This window comes from Columba livia, chromosome 1, assembly GCF_036013475.1.
Source record: "Columba livia isolate bColLiv1 breed racing homer chromosome 1, bColLiv1.pat.W.v2, whole genome shotgun sequence".
Taxonomy (NCBI): domain Eukaryota; kingdom Metazoa; phylum Chordata; class Aves; order Columbiformes; family Columbidae; genus Columba; species Columba livia.
The window spans coordinates 197,365,871-197,389,987 of NC_088602.1; the positions used below are offsets into that span (position 1 = coordinate 197,365,871).

A 24,117-nucleotide genomic window follows, 5' to 3' on the forward strand; every position below is an offset into this window, starting at 1 on the left:
GCAGTACATTGGTTAAGCTTTATCGTTACATTGAATAGGTGATCTTCATAGTTCTGTCATGTAATTGTGTTAAAATTATTAATCTGCTCTGGAAGCATTTGAGAAAAGTTCACAAATTGTTAAAATTTCTGCTAAGGCAAAAGATGTTATTAGCAAAGAAATGATGCAAATATATCCAGAATTGATGTTGCTGTTCCACAGATAAAAAGGAGATAAGAGATAGGTCCCTGTTTTAAATCCAAAGAATTAAGTTATAAGTTCACATTGTTGTCTTAACTGTGCACCAGTTCTAACAAGACTTTCAGGGGGTTTCAAGACAATTATAGCAACTTAAAGAAAATAGTCTGAGGTTTTCCTTATTTTAAGTGGAATAGTCAATAACTGAGGATCCTGCCAAAGGACAGTGGGGCATGACATTGTGAAGGACGAGAAAGAGCAGAAGAGACAATTCCTTGATAGCTGCTCTGAGGCTGCTGCTGGTGGTGTCCCGGGGGGTTGCATGGTGCAGCTTTATTATTTATTTGCAATTTAGGCAAAATTGTGGATGTTATTATTATTTTGTTAAGGTCTAAATAATAATCTTGTGTGGTCACTGTCTTTCCTGGTTTGACTTGGAGGAAGAATGCCTCTTAAAATACAAAGGAAGTAAAAAATTCATTATACCTCCTCACACCACCTAGAAACCTGAGCTGCAGGCTGCTCTGTCCTGTTGGCCTTTCTGCCTAATGGGGCTTTTGAGGACCTGTGTAGTGGTGTGAGGACCACAGACTTTGGTAATTAAAAAGCAGTTCAGACAAAGCCCTTAGCTACCTGCTGTCTCTTCTTCCTCACTGTGAAAACCTCAGACGTGACAAAAATGCGTTGCTGCTGTGGGTCAGGAGCCAAGCAGAAGAGCATCAGTCGAGCCTGTGTAGTTCTTAAGGTTTTCTCAAGAAGTATTTCATTGATGCCTTTATTACTAGAAAGCAAATGGGAATTAAAACAATCTCTGTTGAGATTCTGCAATCATCAAAAATATGTTGACTGGAGAAGCTTCACATAAGATCAAGAAATAATGTAGTTCTTTCCTGTATTCTCTGAAGTGGAAGATAAGCCTGGGGAAATAGTAGATGGTAGTATTACCACAGATAAAAGCCATAAGAGAAAAGGGTGAAGAAACTCTACAGTAGTTACAGGACATGAGTGTTTTCTCTCCAGGCCAAGTAAGGCAGAATTTTTAACATTGGAGTAAAATTTGCTTTAGATTTCCTATTTATAGTACAGGACAATTTGAAGAGGAAAATTTATACTGTAAGAATTACTTGAAAACCTGGGAATTATTGCTTGTTTGCTGAATGTTCTTTTTCTACTTGTTTTTTTTATGAAAGGAGGCTATCATCCAGTGAAAATTGGTGATCTTTTCAATGGCCGGTATCATGTCATTAGAAAGTTAGGATGGGGACACTTCTCTACGGTCTGGCTATGCTGGGATATGCAGTAAGAAAACCATTTATTTCCATTCTCTTTTTTCTTAATATGTTATTTTGTTTGCAGTAACTTTTGTTACACATGCATGCTAAAGTTATGTAAATGTTTGCTATATTTTATGTGGAAAGATATCTGCAGGGTTTTTTTTGTTCTCCTGGCTAAGGGCGTAGTTTAGAAAAGCTCTCAGAACTAAGTGTAAATCTGTTTTCTTTGACAAATTAGCTTTGCTTACTGAATTTGCATGTTGTCTTGAACATACAAGAGTAAGCTCATGTTTTTATTTCTGTTGTGTCTTTAATGAAAAAAAAATAAAATTATACCTTGACTGAACAATAAAACATGTAACCAGGTTTCTCTTTTAAAGACATTAGCATCATGAAGACAAAATATTCAATAAATCAGGCTGTTAACTGTTAAAAGTTGGTTTTAAGTGTAATTTCAGTGTTTTCTGTCAGAATGCATTAGGTTATGAAATATTCTATTTAAAATGTACCAACCTGCAAAGTATGCCTGTTTTAGCTCAGAGCACGTGTTGAAAATGTTTCTGCTCTTTTCAAGGGGGAAAAGGTTTGTTGCAATGAAGGTTGTAAAAAGTGCCCAGCATTATACAGAGACAGCCTTGGATGAAATAAAGTTGCTCAAATGTGTAAGTATCACTCATGCAAAACAGTGCTCAATACCAATAATAATAATAGTAATAATGAATTTTAAAAAAAGGAGTGGAATATTATTTTTAAACTTCTCTTACATTTTTTTTTCTATTATAGATAGCTGGCTTATTATGTGTAACCATGATGTCTGAAGCTCCAAAATATTGTGTAGCTTCATGTGGAAGGCTAATTAATTAGTATTTTAAAGTGACTTTTTTTTCCTAAAATGTCAATCTTTACATTCACTGTTTAGGTTCGTGAAAGTGACCCTAATGATCCCAACAAGGATATGGTTGTACAGCTAATTGATGACTTCAAAATTTCTGGAATGAATGGAATTCGTATCCTTTTGAAAACGTGGCATCTTCATTAAAAATGACCTACTAAGATAAGTAAGCATTTAGTTCTGGCTTTTTTCTGGTTAGTCTTACTTTAAATAAGTAACATAGAAACACCAGAATGAATGTAGATGCAAAGAGCAATCCAGTGTGTACTGGAGTGAGAGTAGCTTAGCTTTTCTAAACACAATGCAAAAAACTAAAACAAACCCAACAACAACACCACCAGAACAAACCAACCAATCAACCCCAAAACAAAACCAAAACCCAAAAAACTGTTATGAATCCTGTTGTGGTCTGCTAGAACTAGGGATAGTTAGTTTACTTAGGAACTGGAGTTTTACTGAATAATTTATAATAACCAAGGCTTACAGGAAATATGTTTTGCTCTGGACTATTAAAGAGAAAGAAAGCATCAGTGTCATGAAGAAGCTGGTTTCTGTTTTGTTGTGGGAAGTGTGAGGTTATGGAGGATCTTCTCTTGTTTACGTGATCTGCTTTTGGCCAGGAATTAACCTCTTTTTTGGTGAAGGTTTTAAAGCTTTACCTTTGAGTGCTGCCCTTAAACAACAAAAGGAAACAGGGAGAGAGACAAAGTAAAATATGAATGGATATTGTTCTCTGAATGTTGTTCTCAAGCAAAATTTTGGGTCTATGAGTATATTTGATTTTACAAGTTGAGCTAAAATGAGTTATCCTTGCTAATTAGATTTTTTTAGCAGCTTACTCTATTACTATGCTTTCATTTACTCTTACAACTGGTATTTATGTGTGTGCTTGTTGTGATTGGAGCCCTAATAGCAGATCTCCTTGTCCGTGGTGTCGTAGTACCAGGCAGAGAGTTAAGCTCTGGAGAGCTGAACACTTCAGTTGCTGTTGGTGATGTGGCCTCAGTGTTGAGCAGCTCAGGTTAACATGCCCTTCACAGACTCTGGTCCTCCAGGAGAGCAGACGAGGAGGTGACTGCGGGGAAATCTGAATGCCCACTACGCAGCGTGCTTTCAGGGAGAAACGTGCAAGCTGTTTTCATCCCATCCATTTGCCTCTTGACATTAGTTATGAAGCCTTTGGGTTTGTGATAAGTGAGAATGAGAGTGTGAGGACAAGTATTTTCAGTAACAGAACAGCATCTTAACAGCTTTCTCTTTGTCCCGTTTTGATTTGTTTCCTGTTGCTTCAGTGGTCGGCTACCATGGTAGAAAGCTGCTTGAATGTAGGTGAAGTTACCATAGCCTGCTTTTTTCTAGGTTTTATCATCAAATTGAAATTAATTTCAAACCCAATATAAATGGTTTGTGATCAAGGAAATTGCCTAACACAAAAAAGCAAAGAACCCTGTTAAGGGTGTCGTGGTGCTGCTGTTGTGCTGCAAAAAAATAGATTTTATTTTATGAGCTGATCTGCTTGTTAAGTATTTTGTAAATATCTCTATTGTCTAAGTATGTTCACCAAAACATATGAAATAGGGAATATGAAAATGCATTCATAACTATACACAGAAATAACTCTTACCTGCTTAACAGAGCAGTTTCCTAGTAACGTTCTTAAATTATTGCAAAGATGTACATGTATGTAAACATCTGTATTAAAGGTGAAAGCCGTTTTGAAGCGCAAAGAGTACATTTTGTTAGTGATAATATTTTGAGAGCATATTCAAACTTTATCTGTTTGAAATACAGCACTTAAGTAGACAAAGCCAAGAGAGACCATGTACTAGTGAAATATAAGGGTTCAGCTAGCTTTGTATTGGGAGATTAAAACTGGACAGCTGATATTGATTTATTCCAGGTTTACCTTCCTGTTGAACTCTGCCAGTACAGAGTTGTTTTATGTGGAAGGTGAATGTTCCTGCCTTACTGGAAGTGCAGCTTTCAGAAAGGTGCGGTAGTCAGGATGGGCTGATGCTGGACTTAAATTTAAATTACAGCTGGAAGTCTGTCAAAGTCCTAACCACCAGTGAGAATACGATATCAGGTATCGTATGCTTTGAGTTTTCTTGTGAACAGGTTGTGCATTCTAATTTGCGTTGCTTGTTTGAGCAGTGTCTGGTTGCATTGATTATTTTATCAACTCCTTTTTATCTTCTAGAAAAAAATAATCTTCGGTGGAGGTTTTGGGAGGGAGCAGGTAACTGATTTTAATGTTTTGCTGCTATTTGTTTCCATTTTAAAAATGCCATGTTAGTGCTATGTTAGTGTTACTGAGTTTAACAGGCTGAGAGAAATACAGTAATTATCGAGTTCTTCCATGCTCTGCTGTTTTCAGCTTCCTTTGGGCAAGTCACTAAATATCTGTTCCTTGACTGGAAATTAAAACAACATATGCTTCATAGAGGCTTGCTTATTGGTTATGGAATACATTTTAAAGTTAAAGCAAGACAGAAGAGGGGTGGGTGAATCCTCTGGATGTCTTAATATCACAAAATGTCATGGAGCTTCCAAACAGGGAAGCTTGTCAAGAGCCATGTAGCAAAGAGCTGGGAATGTGCAGAGTTTTTGGCCTGCACTGCGTGTCTGAAAACAGTATTCTTTCTCCTAAGAGCTGTAATAAGTGTGTATATACACAAGGGTTTTAATATTGTGTGCTATGCCACACTAGACTGATAATTTTTAACTACTTCTACATTTTTAAAAGATTGCAATTATGATTTTTTCAGGAAATAACAGGATACCCGAACTTGAGCACTTCGGTGTTTTCAGTAAGTGTAGATGATGTTTATCTGCACTGGATATTTATTAGAGCCTTAATACATGTTTATTTGAATGCAGCATTTTTAGTAAAAGATTCAGATAAGCACATAATGAAAGAAGTGTTTGGAAAGACAAGTAAAAAAATAAAGAAGAAACATTCCTGACACAATCAAACATTATAATGATTGTAATAAATTTATGTCCAAAGAATATACGGCATTAATTAAATACCATAGAGCCTAAATGCTGCCAATCCAGAAGCAACTGAGAAACATCCAGAAGTTGGTACCAGAGCCTTGTTTCATTTAGCTTAACTAGCCCTTAACCTTAATCAGATTTCTAAATGCTTCTGTAATGTGTGTTTGTAGATAGATAGTTATATGTAAAATTTTAGTCAAGACAAACAGTTTTAAGTACTGAAGCCTGTCAGCTGATTAATGTTGTGTTATGTTTGCTCTCACTTTTGCTTCTCCGTTCAGTTTCCCCCTTTCAGACATTTCCCAAACTGTTTCGAAGAATGTTTCCTGTTGTGTCTGCTGGGTGGGCTTCAGGTTTAGTTTTGCTGGAGGACTTTATGGATGCGCTCAGCTGTGAGGATGTTAGTCCTGTAGGAAGATCCTGAGGCTTGCAAAGCTGGTTTCCTAATAGTTAATGCACAGCTTTACCCAAACTTATTGTTGTGGCCAGTCTGGCTTACACGTAGTTTCTCAGGTCAGGATAGTAAATAAGACAATAGTCCCATTTTCACATACCTACCCCAAACACTGAGCTTCCTGTATGTCTTCTCGCCATCCCAGTTGCCTCCCCAATACTGAACACACTTAGAGTTTCTCCAAGTCCTCCCAGCAAAACGTTGCAATCTTTTTCAGGTAGCCATCGCTTCTCTTTCTTTTGGCCTTCCCTGTCTTTGCCTCTGTCATTCCTCCTTGTGCTGCCTCCTCAGTGCTCTCCCCTTCCTTGCTTCTCAGCTATTCTGGTTACTGGCAAGGCTTAATGCTCCTGTAAGTGCAAGGAATGGCAGGAATGTGAATCAGAGAGTCTGCAGCAGCAGTGGTCTGAAGAACTGTGGGCGGGTGTCCTAAATTTCTTTTCTGAATGCTGCAGTGTCTTGCCTTTCTGCAATCTGTGTTGCTGTAACGTTGCAATTTCACTGCGTGGGCTCAGTTAATAAGCCCTGCAGAGCTAATGTGCTCTGCTCATCCTTTTTGATGGCTGCGTGCTTTACTAGTGACTTCTGTTCGTTGGATGCTTGTGTGGTACAGTAACCAAGACTATTTCCTCTTCTGAATGGAACAGAGTTTTATAACATTCTGAGTAGACTTGATTGATACGGTTGGGAAATGACTGTTCACTGTCTCCTCTAATACAGGAATTAAGGAACATGAAATGAGATGAACAGGTAGCAGCAATCAAAATGTTACGGTTCTTCACAGTGTGCTTTGGACCAGTCTTGAGACCTTTTGAATTTGACCAGTCTTGAGACTGTTTAACTTTGGTCTAACTCCAGCCTAGGGGAGGTAATTTTAAAACTTCAGTTAGTTTTCTGCATATAGACATGTACTTGAGAAGAATATGGATGGTAGACCCATAGACAAAGGTAAGTCTCATTTTGACACAAGACAGTGACTCTAAGATCATTGCTAAGGCTCTAGATAATAAAACTTAGAGAAGTTGGGTAAGATTTCTCCCCTAACAGTGTAGTTCCCTATGAATGATCTCAGAGATACAGAGACTGTCTAATTTCATCTACTGAGATTTTCCTGCAGTATCTGTCAATTAATTCATTTCCTGTTATTTGTATTTCATTATCCTTTGCAAGGTTACAGTATCATGTAGTTAAGATTTTAACATTCTTTCTGATTTCCAGGGACATTAAGGTCGTTCCAAACTCATGTCTGAGGATTAATTCAGTATAATCTAGTTGTATAATTTCTTGTCAGAATGTTGTGGGTGGTAAAACTTACAATTAGCTTGAATATCTGATTGTTTTCTCAATAGAAAGATAACCTACCCAGGTATATAAAGTGTAGAATCTCTAACTTAGAAAGCCCCTGAACCGTAAATCACTGGAAGTTCCAACATCTTGTTTTTTAACTAATACTCTTCCCTGATCATCTACTGTTGGCCTCTTTTGGTGGCCAATAATAGGTGCTGTGTAAAATTAAACTTTTTGGCATTGTGTTTTTTGCATGTTGCTTCCGAGTTCTGCCTTTTTGTTGTTTCTGAGTTATTTGGTGATTACCGTTATTCTCTGTATTTAAAACGGTAGGTGGTAAGAGATCCATTCTGTTACTACTTTAGTCTTTGTTGGCAAATTATCCTTAATTGAGCCTAATAAAAAAGATATTTATGATGGTTTATTTTCTAGAACACTGTTGTTGCAGTCTTTTGTTGTTAAAACCTTCTATTCATTTAATTTAAAATAGATTAGAAAGTAGAGATAATAGACTAAATCAATACTTCTAACTGTTTCAAAGAAAGCAAAAATAAATTTGTTACTTTTTTACAATTACTTATTTCATTGTCCACCGTAATGCTATTGTTAATATTTAGAAGTAACTGACAAAATTTGCATAGTTAATTTTTAAAATTTTAATTTGTTCTACGTTTGCTCACTGTGTTTTTTTGTATGTGTTTAAATATAATTGAAATGTAGTACCAAAGCATATACCATGTTTTCCTCATTTTAGGGGGAACTGTTTTCCCTCTAAACAGGGTGATGATTGCTATAGCCAGTACACAAACATTTGTGTTGATCTCACCAACAATTTTATTTGGAAATTATCCTTAATTAAATCCCAGATGTCTGTATGGTCTTCGAAGTACTTGGACATCATCTCTTAAAATGGATAATCAAGTCCAATTATCAAGGCCTTCCCATCCGTTGTGTAAAAAGTATAATTCGACAGGTAAGATGTATTAATGTTTTCATTAGTTTTTTTCACCACTGATAACAGTTTGAAGCTTAGAATGATGATACTTCAGCTGAATTCTTACTAACAAATATCTTAAGATATGATCATTTTACTGGTAATCCCAGGGCAGAGTTGCAAGAGCATCTTTCTGGATAGCCTGCATTTCTGAATGCTGGCTTGTTTGGTTGTTTGTTTCTTTTTTATAAAGATTTCCCACTGATGAGGGAGTTTCTTGATCTGCTTTAGAAAATAAAAATTGGAAGCAATGAGGTTTTTTGTAGCTGTAAGGATATTCATATTCAATTGCCGTTTTGGTTGATGTGTCATGCTTTTTAATAAGATCTTCTGGAAAATGAAACATAATAAACATTATAAAACTGAACAAAAATTGTGTCTCTGAAAAACAGGTTCTCAAGGAAAAAATGGTTCTTTGAAAATTATTGTCTGTCTGTATTTAAGTCTTTATGGAGTCAGAGATGAAACCGTTCAAAACATTTCACTGGGCATGTTCTTTCAAAATACATTATCTAGCTATACTATGAAAATCAAATTGCTGAGAGATGATCTTAAGGAGAAGTAGTGTCTCAGCAGGAAAAATCATCCCTGTCTCTGATTTTCTATGTGCTATTAACTGCACATAGATTAATACCTACAGGTGATGAATAAAATATTGTGGTGCTTAGGTAACTTTTATTGCCTTTCATCAACATTACCTCTGTTTTATTAATAAGTAATCTGTTAATGTAGTTACTTTCTTTGTTAGCATACAGTTGAAATTTTAGGTCCGTTAGTTTCTATGCAAGTAGGTGGCTCAGATACCAGAAATGAGGAGCCTGCAGTAAGGCCGTGCTCCAGCTGAACTGAGCTGCCTACCAAGAAATGGGAATCTGTGCATCAGTATTATCCGTGCATAGAAATATCTACTGTTTCCAGTAAGTGTTGCCTTTTTTTGTGTGTGTTTGGAATATTTTCACTTTGGTTGCAACATTGTCCTGGAGTTTAGCCAAAACCTGAGAAATTATGATGTAGTTTTTTGATACACTGGGTTTAGCCGCAGAGCCAGGTTTAGGAGCTCCCTGCTGCCATTCGATCTTACCTCAGTTACGCTGCTTGTTGGCTGAAACAGGCTGTGAGCCAGAACGCTGAATGTATCCAAGCTGAACACAAGCCCTTTTTGGAAGGAAGATGAGAACTTCTGAACCCAGCTTTCCAGTGTCTTGGCCAACAGGCTCCTGTAACCTAGCAGAGGAGGAATTCCAGGTGGGATCTCCAGGAATGATGACCACAACTCAGTGAGAAAGTGGAGTCAGCAAGGACAGGGGGCTGAAGGACAGAATTAGTGGGAGGCTTTCTCTGTTCATTGTGTCTGGGAGACCTGACTTGAGTGGCATATACGAATACATACAGCATGGGGAGCAAAGAGCAGGAATTGGAAGTCCATACAACCTCATTGTGATAGCAAAGGTGTGGTGAGATAGCTTAGATGCCTGGAGAGCAGCAGTAGCCTGATAAGGGCACTTGAGAAAGGATGGCCAGGGAAAAGGAATTGAGCTTAAATGTTTGAGTCTTTGCTATAGGATGGGGTCAGACGGGAGACCAACAAGGGTGACCTCATGCTAGGTATGTGTCTGCTACAGGCAGCTGATTTCAGAAACAGATTAAAAGCACCTTCGTTTGACAACTGGAAAAAGCTGGGAGACTTTCAACCATCTTGATATCTGCTCTGATGAGGCACATGCAGTCAAGGCAATTTCTGGAGTGTGTTGAGAACAATTTTTCAGCATGGGGTGAGGTGTGTCTCAGCGAGGAGACAAGTTGGAGCTGCACTTTGCCGGGCTGGTTATGAATAAGGAAGAACTAATTGAAAATGTGAAGGTTGATGACAGGCTTGGCACAAAGGGTCCTGGTAGACAAGCCGAACATGAGTCAGTGGTGGATCCTGTGTTGCTGAAGCAAACCATGTAGCAGGCCACATTAGCCAAGGGCGTAGGGAGCAGAACGAGGGCTCTGGTTTATTCCTTCAGGACTTTCTACAGTTCTGAACTTCCAAGTGCAAGAGTTGCTTGCTTGCTGAAGTGAGTCCACAGAAAGGCCACGAAGAGGATGAGGGAGCTGCAGCATATGGTGGATGAGGGGTCTTGGGAGAACTGATTTGTTTGTTTTTAAGAAGAAAAGGCTAATAAAGGGGGAAACTTTTGATCTCTTCAGCACAAAGAGAGAAAATGGAGGCAGACTCCACTTGCAAATACACAGAGGTGAGACAAGAAGCAATGTACATGAGTTACAAAATGAGAAATTCTGGTTACATATTAGGAAAAATTCTTTGTAGTGAGGGTGGTCAGGCACTTGAACAGGTTATCTACAGTGTTAGGTGGTGTTATGGAGTCGTCTTCTTAGGAGATAGAAGTCACCTGCGTAAAGGCTCTGAGCAGGCTGTCCTGATTTTGGCATTAGGTACAACTTGGAAGCTGGTATGACTTAGAGGGGGCGGTTTGAATCACACAGTCATCCAACCTAAATTACTCTTTGAATGTAAGCAAAGGTAAAAATTTCAAGTAATGAAAACACTTGATACCTGAAAAAAAGAGGAACGGATTAGTCCTGAAAGTTTAAAAAGGTTTAACTTTTGTGAGGTTGGAATGAACTGTTTGGACTAGTGAGAGTGGCATTAACTGGTAAGACTTCCATGTTGTTAATCTCATTGAATGTAATACGGATCCTTATTCTTCTACTCAGACAAAACTTGTGCTGCACGTTTTAAAAACTTATTTATGAAACTTGAATAGGAAACCATTCAATTATTGCACTGGTGTTACTGTACAGCAAACCATTTTGTTTCAGAAAGTACTGTAACTCTATGCTACAGTTGAAAAGGAAATTTTTATGTTCTGATTAGGAAAATATATTTTCAATTTTTGAGTGCTTTTGAGTGTTGGAACAACATTAGGTTTATTTTAAAATGCAGCTGAGAGTTGAGTTTCTTAATAAGAAATTTCATTTTGTTTTCAAGCAGTTTTTTTTCCCCCTGGGGTAGAGTTATATGACTGTCATGCAAGAGAAGGTCTTGTGGAACTGAAAAAAGGACTAGTTGCTGCAGTTCCTTTTTTGCAGTGGAAATTATTGGAAGTGTCCATTTATTGAATTCTGGAATCCTTACTTTGGGTTGTAAAATGTGTCATCAGTCTCTTTTGAAAGGTTCATTGTCTGAAACTGAGGCCGAAATTGTGTTGATGGCCAATGTAAATTTTAACTGTTACTTTGATCTACAGTATAGTAAATAATCTGTTTAATGGGTCAATGCAGTGTGTCTCCTTGAATGAAAAAGAAAGAAAAAGAAGTTAATATTAATTAGAAACCGCAAATTACGAGTTTCTTTATGTGAAGCTGTGTGACATTTACAAGGGAAAAAATGCAGCCTTCCGATTTACATTTTTCATTGTGGTAACAGGATGTTTTAATTTTTCAGTCACAATACATTACCCATGTCAATATTTTTTCTTTTTCAGTGGACAAATAAATAAAAACTAGGAGTGTTTTCCCTGTTCTCCATCATCTCAGAGCACAATGCAAAGCATGTCCCTGTAGTATACATTTCCTTACTTGGTTAGTGGTGTAATACACCACTATAATGTTTTCAGGATGAAGCAGTCTGATACATATTTTAAGACAGCTAACACCATTCTTTCTAATGATAAAGTTCTAGCAGAATGGTCTTTATGGTAAGTCATAGAACTCATTTGGATTCCAAAATATGTTCTATTTCCTATTATTTTCTTTGAAAAAAGACTCGTCAGCCAAATTAAAGACAAAGCTGGCCCCCTGGCACTGTTACTTAAAAGGGGGAGAGGCTACCTTTTTGAAGTGGAAGATATCAAATCTACTTTCATGTTAATTCCACTTCTACGTATCCCAGTGGAACAGATATTTTCCCTTCTGAATGTTGATGGCTTTCAGTATACTCTGGAATGTTTTTTTTTCTTGGCCTCAGAATTACACATATTCAATGGTCTGTAGTGTAGTGGGGGAGGGAAGAGACAATTATAATCCATCTTTATGTTGCTGTTGGTGCCTCTTTTCATATTTGAAGTCACTTAACCACTAACTACCTTCCTAGTATAAACCAACCTTTCTTTAACGTTTCTTACTTTGAGATGTACTGTACGTTCTTTCCATTGCTTTGGCAAGTAGTCAAGCATATTTTGGATCTGCAGGAAAAGAATCCGAATCACCAAGAACGCAACAGTTTTTGTCATTGGCACCAACGCTGAGCGCTGCTTAAGTGAACACACAGGTTTTATACAGGCATGTCAAGAAAGCTTTTCCAAACAGTCACTGTTCTGGTCTGGCTCCAGAACTGGCAACAGCAGAGCTGTGCACTGGAGGTGTTTCTAGGATACGTTAACCTGAGTGTTCTTCTCCTGAGCTACCGTGTGTGCTGGATGATGTTCCAGCTCAGGTACTAGCTCAGGATGGGGTGGTAGACTGATGTCTTGGTATTCTGTTACTGGTATTTGAAGCAACACTTTTACTTTTAAAGTTCACCCTAGCTAGTTATGTCTTAAAGGATCCTGAGAACAAGGAGCTTGCCAGTTTATTTATGAAATACCTAGAGTGGGAGGATGCTCTTGTAGCTGGAGCTCATGAGTCTGGAGGTCTGTTTCCTGCTGGAGAACATTCTCTAAAAATCAAAATAAGTCTTCTAAATAGGGTCAGATAGATTTCTGCCTTTTTGTTTTCTTGCTGATATTTTTCTGCAGTATTTCAGTAGGTTATCATGACAATAACTTGGTTTACACTGTTACATTATTCTGTACTAAGTAGTTGTAGTAATTGACTTCCACAGTTTATCATAGCAAGGTCGTACCTAAAATACTTGTAAAATCATGGAAACGGTTGTATTTCTGTTCCAGTCAGAATTTGAGAATTTTTTTTGTTGTATAAAAATAATATTTTAATTTTTGTCCCATAATGCTTTTTTTAAGACTATGGATATGCAAGTTGAATATGAGCTAGCAGAATTTAGCCTGCAGAGACTATGAAAGACTAGTGGAAAAATACATGTGACAAATACAGGTGGACAAATCCTTATCTGACCTCTTTGTCACATTAAAAGCTGAACTACTATTGGCATTCTAAGGGAAACTATAGTTAGCATTTCATCCCAACAACACATTTCCCTTTTTGCTTTTTTTTTTTTAAATAATCAGTTGTAAGATGGTTATTTACAAACAAGACTTCAGTTACAGTATGTAGTGCTTGGAGTTATTTTTTTCAACTAACTATCTTTCAAATAATGCACCAGTGAGGATCAACCTTTCTGACTGAGCAGCCAGATTCCTCTTTCGAAGGAAGATGTATCAATTTTTTTTACACATGTGCGCATCAACTACAGAGCAGTTGGGAAATGGAAATCTGAAAGCAGGTTGCTGTCATCAACACAAATAATCCAGCCAGTGTCTTACTCATGAGCATCTCAGTAACTGCATTTATGAGCTAAATAAATTATCCTATCAGGCCGCATATGGAATGCAGGCAATCAGTTGAACATATCTGTGTTGCTAATAAATGGATTTAGCTTGGGCTGGGTAATTAAAATAAAATTTTTAAAAATCCTTTTGTAATTAGGTACTTCAAGGTCTAGATTATCTACACAGCAAGTGCAAGATCATTCATACGGATATAAAGCCAGAAAACATTTTGATGTGCGTGGACGATGCCTATGTTCGTAGAATGGCTGCTGAAGCCACTGAGTGGCAGAAAGCTGGTGCTCCTCCCCCCTCTGGCTCAGCAGGTATGATAGTGTATTTAAATGCAGTGTAGTAAAGTTCCATATTAATGCTAACAATATTTAATTTCATGAAAACTAGCATTTCAAATAGTTGCATGTGAAAAACAGATGTCTAGTTAGATCTTATTTATGCTCTGGAAATTATCAGGGAAATGCTTTCTTCTCAGTTTTGCACATTCAAGTTTTCAGGGTCCCCAGATACAGAAAAAGATTTATTGGTGTAAACTTACTCTGCTCCCACCCCACAAGCTCTAATGGCTGGGTTTTAGTTGCACTGAAGCCTTGCATCTATAATATTGACAATAATTAATAATCTTATCTAAAATGTGTGTCTGGTTCCATTACAAGTTCATCAGCATCCTGTGAAATTATCTGCCTTCTCATCAATCATAATTTATTCTCAGTGCGCAATGAAAAGTCCAGAGTTTTTCACCCTTGAAAATGGAATTTGTTGTACCTAACTGAATTAGTGATAAGACCTTCTGGCTAGCACCGTATGTGAATTGTTTTATGTTAAACTTGCCGAGAGTTCAGATAGGAACTGTACATTGTGTTTAGCTGGGAGAAACCAAGGTGAAGAAGTTCACAGCAATCAGTAAATGTACATTTATTTGCCAATCCAGCACATCAGCTACAGGGAGTGGAGAAATAACATTTAAATACCTTTGTAATATTGCCCCAAAATATATTACAGATTAAAATCTTTGAGGTATAATAAAATACCTGCTGTATCAGGACCAAACACTGTGGTCAAAATCCATAAATATTTCACAGTATTATATATGTTAAGGTGCAAAATCTTATAAATCATTAATATATTGCATTGAATTTTACATGAAGTGTAATTACATAGCTAAAGACTGTACATTATTTGTGCAGAAAGTAACTTGATTTTGTTCATGCAGCCTTTATATTGCTTCCTGACATTGAAATAAATATAATTTTAAGGAATATATTGATGGAGTTCTTACCACCACACTTTGTTCTTAGTAAATTGTAATTAAATCTATGGCTCTCCACACTGGAGTTGAAGATGTGTTTTCTTTACAGCATTTCAGGAATAGGTTCTGCATGATTTCCTGGTTTAGAACAGTGATGGTGCTCAAGTTTAAAAATGTTTTTGAGAGCCTTGCCCTTTCAGAGCCATGCAAGCAGGTTTTCCCTGAACTTAGCAGCAGAAGCTGAACCCTATACAAAAATCTCTGAAGTCTCAACTGTCTTAGTTTTTTATTTTGCAGTTGTTAATCGCCATATGCCCATGTGTCTGAAGAAGTTCATGAGAGGTTCTCCTCCCCCGTTCAGTTCCTATTTCTCTCTTCCCCTTTGCCTCTGTTTCCCATATTTGGTTATTTCCATTGGTTTTGATTATCTGGGGGGAGTGCGGGAGTTGTGTGGCTCCTGTGGCCGTTCTGTGCATTTTCACAGTTAGTGCTGGAATCTCATCACCCCAGTCACTGCTGGTGTCCTTTGGAGAGGTGCTCAGGAAGAGGTCCGTGCTGGCCGTGCTTTGCTCTGGTGCTGCACTTTTTGCCATCGGCACTTCTCGGTTCCTTCAGTCCAAGTGACCAAACCACCTCGTGTCAGAACAGAGGAAACATGAATATCTGAATATTCTATTGAGCGCAACACAGTAGTCATCTTTGATATTACCAGAGCTATTTGAAATCTATCTATACCTGTTCAATCAGATGACTACGTACATTTCATCTGTGACAGCTCTGCAGTCCTTTAGGATTTTCTGTCCACTCTTTACTGATTCAGACTTTCCTTTCTGACTTTGATTACCTCTCCACCAGCCACGACAGAGTACATAGAAATTGATGCTAGCTCCTTCCAATTCCAGAAGCTCTAATGGAGAGATAAAAGTATTTCAGGCAGGAGGTACTTGTAAATACCAATAAAAAATCTGACTAAATAAAAAAAGAATTGCTTATATTTAGTTAAGAATATTTTTACATAATTTGTACTACTTTCTGGTTTTATAGAGTTGTTTTTGTAAAAATAGAAGTTTAAATTTTTATTTTTTTCTTTTTAGTGAGTACAGCTCCACAACAAAAGCCTGTAAGTATTCTTATATAACTCAAATTAGCTATCTTATTTTCTGTATGTCTGCAGGTATTAATAGCTAATAGACTGTTGGTAGTTTCTGCCATTTTTAAAAGCTTCCTTTGAATAAAGCTTTTATCTTTCAGAGAACGCTTTTCCTTTAATGTCTTTGGCCTTCCCATTTTTAAGCGCAGTGTTTCTCTGATGGAAACTCTCATAGACTTAGAATTCTATAGCTGTGTCAAAGAAAGTTAAGCATTGCCATTTTCATCTCTCGAGGAATAATCTGTTCTGTTCAAATCCTGGCAAAAATAGGTGCATGCACTAAACATCACGCATTGCAGATAGCTTAAGGACATCAAGGCTTTAAGGGAGGGGGAATTTTATTTGAAAGATTTTTTTGCCGTATACATATAGCAAATAACCACTGATAATACAGCTGTTTAAAAATATCTAAGGTCAAACCTGCTTTCTGTGTCTGTGTGTACAGAAAGAATGTAATTTCAGTGGGCATACAACAGGGATGAAAATTAATAGGATTGTGAAATTAACTGTTTTTGACTGTCCCGTAGCTTCTGTTGAGGATAACAGGATTTACAGATAAAACCTTGAGAAAATAATATTTCACTTTGTTCTTTTTATTTTTGAATTATATGAAGATTTCTCACTGTGATATCTAAACAGTGAATGAAACCTGGCTAGATCTCATTTATCAATAGTAAAAATAGAAGTCACAATTCATTTAAAATACAAGTGTTTCAGTCCTAGCTCAGATGTGTTAATTTTTCTGTTCCTTGTTATTGTACCTGAGTCTTCCAATCCTTATGTTATATAAAATGTGAAACTTTTCGTAATGGCCATCTGTTGTTTGTGATTCATATGTTTTGGGCCAAAAGTGAATTATAAAAATGCTTTCCTTTCACAGGGAAATAGCTGAACAACGCAGGATTTATTTAACGTTCTTTACCATTTTCAATCCCTTTGGCTTTCTCATATTTTTCTCAGCATACTTTTGCTAATCATTACGTACATTGTACAGATAGAGAAATCATGTACAAAATTTATATGGAAATAACTACATATGATAGTAGACTATTTTATTTTCCTCATGCAATCTCATCTGTTGATCTACACTTAAGTGTAAGATTATTGTGCCTAGTCAAGATTATAGGAATTTTGCTATGGCGTTGTAGATGTATTTTACCTCTTGTATCTAATATACAACCATGTAAAAGCATGTATAACTAGGTAAGATTTTGATAGCTTTTTTGCATCATGTCACCCTACTACATTCTTGATTTGAAGTAAAATGGAAAAAGCGATATATTTACTATACTAATTGCCATCTGCTATTTTCAAAGAGAAAGGAATTGTACTGCAATTGAATTTGGTGTGAGATACCTTGAGAATGATTGTTTAGAGGTGTTTTTTTTGTTGTTTTTGTCATTTGTATTAATATTTCAGGTGGGAAAAATATCCAAAAACAAAAAGAAAAAACTGAAGAAAAAACAGAAGAGACAAGCTGAGCTGCTAGAAAAACGCCTGCAGGAAATAGAAGAACTAGAGCGAGAAGCTGAAAGGAAAAAAATAGAAGAAAATGTAACCTCTGCTGTGCCATCAAATGAACAAGAAGATGAGTACCACCCAGAGGTGAAACTAAAAACAGCTGATATAGAAGAGGTGGTAGATGAAGAAGCTGGAAATGATGATGGTTAGTATTACCTGCTTTTATTGAGTGTACTGTTTCAGAGGGGGAAGTACTTGCAGCATCGCATCTCATGCAATGAGCAAAGTCTCCCAGCTTTCTCAGATCATTGAGTTTCATTCTCTCCTATAGGTAGAATCATAACTACAAAGTCTAAAAAGGAAAAGTCCAACTTACTATAGAAGTGAAGAAAAATATCAACAGCAGTCTAGCTATTAAATCCCGCAAAAGAGCACATAGAAACTTCAAAAGAACAGTCAGTTGTCATAGCACATTAAGTGGCATAACCGAATATCTTGGTGAGAAAGAAGAAAAATAAGATGAATTTTTATTCTGTAACATTAATGTAGTTAGAATCATCCTTGCATTCCCCTTTCCTTGTTAAAATGTTGCTTGTACTGATCTACCAGGTAATAATAATTGCAGCTTTTTCACTAAAACTTTTTAAGATGTCTTGTTAAAATTCTTGTTCAGTCCTGGAGTTTTGGAGCATAATTGTTGTGGTCCAGCTCCATTCTTGCTTCCCTGGTTTTCTGACAAAAATATAACTACTGAGGCTGTTGTTCGGTTTGGTTTGGTTTTGTTCTCCCCTTACTGCGAGTTTTCCTACTTGTGTCACAACTCCCTGTTTGACACAGATTGAGTTACGGATTTGTAAAGTTTGCTTTCAAGACCTGGTATATCTTTCCTTCGTAGCATTCTTCTCTTCCGAATTGTCCCCTCTCGGACCACTTCCCATTGTTTATTTTTTCCAACAGCCTTATTAGTTCTTTCTTCTGCCTTTAATTTAGATTTTAAGGTCTTTGCATATTTCAGTGATATTTAGTCTTTTCCTTGTGTGATATGTCAGAAGTAGTTACTGAAGAGCTAAAAATTATGAATGCTTAATTTTAAAATGGTATATTGATGCATGATCTACTGTGTTGCTCATTGAAATATCTCAGGTGAAGCAGAAGATCAAGATGAAAAAGAAGACACAGAGAAAGAAAACACTGAAAAAGATGATGACGTTGAGCAGGAACTTGTCAACACTGACCCCACAGACCCTAAGTGGATAGAATCCCCCAAAGCAAATGGCCATATTGTGAATGGCCCATTCCTATTGGAACAACAGATTGAAGATGAAGATGATGAAGAGGAAGAATGTCCAAATCCAGAGGAGTATAATCTTGATGAGCCAAATGCAAAAAGTGATTACTCTTACAGCAGCTCCTATGAACAGTTTAATGGTGAATTGCCAAATGGACGTCATAAAATTCCTGAGTCACAGTTCTCTGAATTTTCAGCTTCAGTGTTCTCTGGGGTTCTAGAGTCTGTAGCTTGTGGTTCTGCAGTTTCTGAAGGTTCAACTTTAACCGAAAGAGAGGAGAGCAGCCCATCTCATGACAGGAGCAGAACAGTTTCAGCTTCAAGCACTGGGGATTTGCCAAAAAGTAAGTATTCCTCTTAGTGGCATATACCGTGCTTGAAGTCTCTTGGAGCTGTAGGTGATGTTTTATGTAGAATGAGTAGTGGGGTAAAACTTCATGTATATGTTTTATCTGTGTTAAGTGACCTGTGTATGCAGATTTTACTTTTTATTTGTTTTGGGTTTTTTTGGCTAACAACTCAGTACCAAGCCTTACGAGCAGGCTGTCACACTTCCTTCAGTAACACAAAAAGACTTCTTGATAACAGACAAGAATTCCATCACACCGTTTCTGTGACTTTGCTTGAACACTAGGTCTAGTGCCTCTCAGTGAGGCTGGCTAGACCTACAGATGAATTGTTTTTAGTTTCTGGTTGGTGCCAAACCTACTACTGGCCTGGCCTGCATCGCACTTGGGTCTGAGGAGCACCCACTGGAAAGATGGTGCCTGTGTGACAGCCTCTGCAGAGAAATCTCTGCAGACTGCTCCCAAATGCTTTTTCCTGGGCAGTCCCCAGACCTGGGGAGAGATGTGGGGTATGGGGTCAGATTAACCATAGCTGGGGTTGGGTTACAGCTCCAGCCCACCGCTGGAAACCCTTTTCTTCGTTGCTGCCTTATTTCATCTTGGTTTCAGCCACACTGAACATTTTGCTCATTGAACCATACATTGTGTGAATGCAAAATCTCCATTATGATTATTTCAAATAGAGTATTTCGTCTTAGAAGATGTTTGGCACAAAGGCAGAGCAGAAGTCTAGAAGTGAAGAGGATGTTTTTAAGTTAACTTGGTTGTAAAGCATTGTGGTGAATTTTGACCTCCTAAGAGCAGGTTTCAAGGAAAAGCAAACGTATTGGTTTTGAATGGCTGTTAGAAATAGAGAGGGGGCAAAAACACTTTTGAGTTGATGGAAGGCTTTTGTCTAGCAGCTTGGGTATGTGTTACATTAGAAAAGAAGAAGCAAATATATGGAATGTGTGGAATAGAAAGGCAATGGTTAGGTTAAGAAAAAAAAATAATAGTCTTATTAAAGGCAACAGTTTAGCTAAGCTTACTTCAAGTAAATTGGGTTATTTTTCTTGCATTCATAGAATGATAGAATAGTTCAGCTCGGAAAGGACCTTCAAAGCTCATCTGCCATGAGCAGGGACATCTTCAACCAGATCAGGTTGCTCAGAGCCCCGTCCAGCCTGGCCTGGGATGTCTCCAGGGATGGGGCATCTGCCACCTCTCTGGGCAACCTGGGCCAGTGTTTCACCACCCTTACTGTAAAAAAAAATGTATTCCTTGTATGTAGCCTAAATCTCCCCTTTTTTAGTTTAAAACTCTTACCCCTTGTTCTGTGACAACCAGCCCTGCTAAAAAGTCTGCCCCCATCTTTCTTACAGGCCCCTTTTAAATTACAGAAAGGCCACAATAAGGTCTTCCTGGAACCTTCTCTTCTCCTCGGCCTGTCCTCACGGCAGAGCTGCTCCAGCCCTCTGATCATTCAAACTTGGGAGTTCAATAGATGCAGTTTGGAACACAATACAAAAGCATTTTTGTTAAATTCAAGCAAATCTACCATCTTACATTTTAAGAAAAAAGCAGAACTGTGTTTTTTTTGTTTGGTTGGTTTTTTCTGCTGTAGAACTTCTTTGTAAGGATATTAGATGAGTTATTGTAGATGAAATATTTGCATTGATAGGTCAGTCTACACAGGAAAAAGGAAGTTTATAGTTGCAAGTAAGCATTATACCCATAGTTGTAAAGGCAGAAGGTGATCATGACATCATGTAACCTGACTTCCTTTTGTGATCTTTATAGCCCGTTAATACACCATCTGTTAACCTCAGCAACTTTTATGTTTGGCATAAAACATATTTTTCAAAAAGATAACACCTGCTCTTGATTTGGACAAATGAAATGCTAAAAAATTCTGGTGTGGTTGAAGAGTGTTCCACTGGTCAGTACTCAGTTATTTCAGAAGAATTGTAGCAAGCTTGAACTCATCTGGCTCCAGCTTTTGACTGTTATTTCTTGTTGTATCTTTTCTTGGTCATATTCCAAAATTCTCTTAATATGCTGTATTTTCATTCATTAATGATTCTTTTCTGTTTGAAACAGTTCCTCTCTTAACCTTTTATTAAAACTCAACAAGATGAGTTCTGTGTCTCTGTAAAGCGTGTTGCCAACTCTCAACTAGTTATGGCTTTTCTGTATTCTGTGTGGTTTTAGACATTTAAATTGTGGCTACCGGGGCTGCTCAGATCCAAAACCTTTGCCCGTAAATCCTATTTATTGAAGACATAGAAGGTGAAATCTTGGTGTCATTGCAAAGAGCTGGATTTTTGCCATTGAATTAAATAGCTCCAGGGTATTACGCATAGGTTTTATTTATAGTGCCAGTGGCTAAATGACAAATATATGGGTTTCAGCTTTAATAAAGAAAATACTGAGAGACTAAATCTGTAAGCGGATAGAAGAAAATGAGATAGCTCAGGAGATCACCAAGCCTGCATCAACATTGTCCCAGATAAAGTTGCTAAATTTAAATAGACATGTATTGAAAAATACAGTTGGGTGTATTTCTTGGTTTAAGACTTTAAAAGGGCAATTCAGACAGTTCATTACAGAGCTTGACAGGTAAGGTAAACTGCAAGCAGGCAAGAAATATGAAATAAAATACAACCGAGTAGAGCTGTATTTCTGGAAAATGTCAAGATCCAGGCTGGTAAGACTTCCAGTCCATCTCATGCACTCGCTAGTCCCTTAACAATATACAAGAGGTTCCTTAGGTGCCTCGTAGCCTCTTCCTTTGTGCTGCTGACAGTATGTAGGCAGAAAGCCTCTACTGCTGTTTTCCTGAGGTGATGTGCAAAATCCTCGTGCCTCCAGAGAATAAGGCTGGGTTTTGCCGTCATAGGAGCAACTTATGTCTATAGCTGTAGAAACGAACCTACTTTATTCCTCGTTGATGTTTTCAGCAGTGATTTACAGACCTCTAAGGGAGGAAAGAAGAAAGGTAGTAAATTCATCCACAGCTCACTTCTCTCACAGAAAGAGGAAAAACTGAATGTTATTGGTATTAGTTGTCGTCAATAATAATGATGAGTTAAACAGCAATAAAACAGATTAAGGTATTTAGAGAAAGATACAACAGCTGCAGGCTATTCAATATTTTTAAATGGTGCCTTTTTTCCCACTATAACGTCAGTGCCCTTTTCTTGTAGAGAAGCAGACTTCATATGTTCCTCTCTGTCTAGGCATTGCTATACATTATCAAGTAACACGGTCTCATTTCTTCAGGATACTTGCCTCATTCATTGCACAGACCAATTTGTATTCAGGGATTGAGCAGCTATTAAGTTTTTACCTTTTTCATGTTTTCAGTGGATGACCAAATGCCCTTAAGATAGATCTATTAATTTCCTCGTGACTTTCCTGCTCATTCTGGTGTTTGAATGTTTACTAAGTATACTGCTGTGCTGAGACTGTGAGAAGAGGAGGTGATATTTCTCAGTGTTATGGAACTAGGACACACAAAAGTGAAAATTGGAATTGCTTGCTAATTTGTGCTCAGGGTGAGCTCCTTTGGATGGTTTTTTTGAGAGTACTTGCTAAAAAGTACACTGCTTTTGAGTTCACCTTCAGTCGTGAATGATCCATGTTTGTCAAATTCAGAATCCAAGGTCTCATATTCATTTCTCAGAAACTACAGGACATAAACTTCATGAGTTCCTGAGAAAAACACAGAAGTGTTCCCTTGCCTCTAACTGTGTCAGGTCCCTCTGTTAGAAGAAGATTAAAGAAAGCTGGTTTTATTGTCATATTCAGACATCTTACTGATGAGGCTTTTTTTCCCTTCATTTCTCTCTATTTACTGCAGTCCTTCTCTTTCAGCAAGATGTGTGGGAAAGATTTATTTAGAACTATCTGTATTTTTTGCCAGGGCTACTGAATTGAGAAGGGTCTTGCTATTTCTTGAATAATGTATGTGATTATATTTTAAAAACTGGACTGTACTATGCAGCATATTCATAAGGGAAGACTTCAATATAAAGCTTACTAGTTCCTATCTTTTAAGTGCTGGGTTGCAACCTTGTTCTCTCAGTATATTTTACTTTAATGCCCTGTATTGGTGCTTTTTTTAAACTTGAGTCTAGGACTCCATTCCAGCTTTTTAAGACTCTTCTGTTGAGGTCACTGCCCCTTTTGTCTTCTGCCATTTAGTCCAGTGTTTTCTTTCCTTCTCTCCCCTGGTGGATCCAGCCACCTTCTGTTCAGTTTGGCTGGTATTTCAGTGCCCTGATGGCCCGTTCAGGCTTGCTGTCCCAGCAAGTGAAGATCTGAATCTGACTTCAGTCACTCCTAACCATCAGATATCCTCTATTTTTACTCCTTGTCCCATGTCTGTTGTGGTTTCCTCTTGCAATTCCTATGCCAGTTTAATGAGTCTTTATATCCCCATTGGAGTCTGAGGTGCTTTGCTTTCAGATCCAGTACCTCTTTCTTACCACTAGTTTCCAATTTAGTCTTGGTAGCTTTGGGACAAGGAAACTGAGATGAACCTCTGCTGCTAGGTGATCTGTGGTATCTCGTTCTATCTTCCACGTTCCAGTCAGTTTGCTTGCTTTCCGATGCAGTTTAGGGGCTGGTAGGTGGTATGTCAAAACAAAGAAAAGCAACAGTCCTCCACTGTCATATGTTAGGGCTGACAATGTCCCAAGAGCTTCTGAAGATTGCAGGATTAATTAAAGTTCTGCCTTCCAGTCTGGATCATACTCAATGCAAACAGGACCTTCAGAGAACTTTGATTCAACACCGAATTATCTGTGAAATGGGTGACAGTCCCTTAGGCTCTCAAATCAGCCAGGTTTTGATGAGTCTTTTTTCCCTTGGGATAGGTTAAAAAAAAATTAAGCCCATTTTTTTTTACCTTAGCTGGAGATGGAAGTGCAGAATTTGTTTTCTCAACCAAACTATTCCAAGAACGGATCTTTCTTGTGGATTTCTTGGAGTTTAAATTTTAGCGTTTTTCTGTCTGAATCTCTTATTGGAAACATATACATCATTTTTGCTTAGAAGTTCCTCTGGATATTCTAATAGCAGTCATTTGGCAGTTAAGAA

At 37.6% G+C, this 24,117-nt stretch overlaps 1 protein-coding gene across 11 annotated transcripts in view; it reads left to right on the plus strand.

The window, feature by feature from the left end:
• The window catches only part of SRPK2 (SRSF protein kinase 2), a 142,447-nt gene that overhangs the window by 98,984 nt on the left and 19,346 nt on the right, over positions 1 to 24,117 (plus strand). For all 11 annotated transcript variants that reach the window (XM_065049074.1, XM_065049080.1, XM_065049081.1 and 8 more), the window contains 8 exons: positions 1,368 to 1,476; positions 2,026 to 2,113; positions 2,371 to 2,458; positions 7,948 to 8,054; positions 13,686 to 13,851; positions 15,884 to 15,909; positions 17,359 to 17,605; positions 18,544 to 19,032. In XM_065049074.1, coding sequence (XP_064905146.1) covers positions 1,368 to 1,476; positions 2,026 to 2,113; positions 2,371 to 2,458; positions 7,948 to 8,054; positions 13,686 to 13,851; positions 15,884 to 15,909; positions 17,359 to 17,605; positions 18,544 to 19,032 — 1,320 coding nt within the window. The remainder of the gene's footprint in view (positions 1 to 1,367; positions 1,477 to 2,025; positions 2,114 to 2,370; positions 2,459 to 7,947; positions 8,055 to 13,685; positions 13,852 to 15,883; positions 15,910 to 17,358; positions 17,606 to 18,543; positions 19,033 to 24,117) is intronic.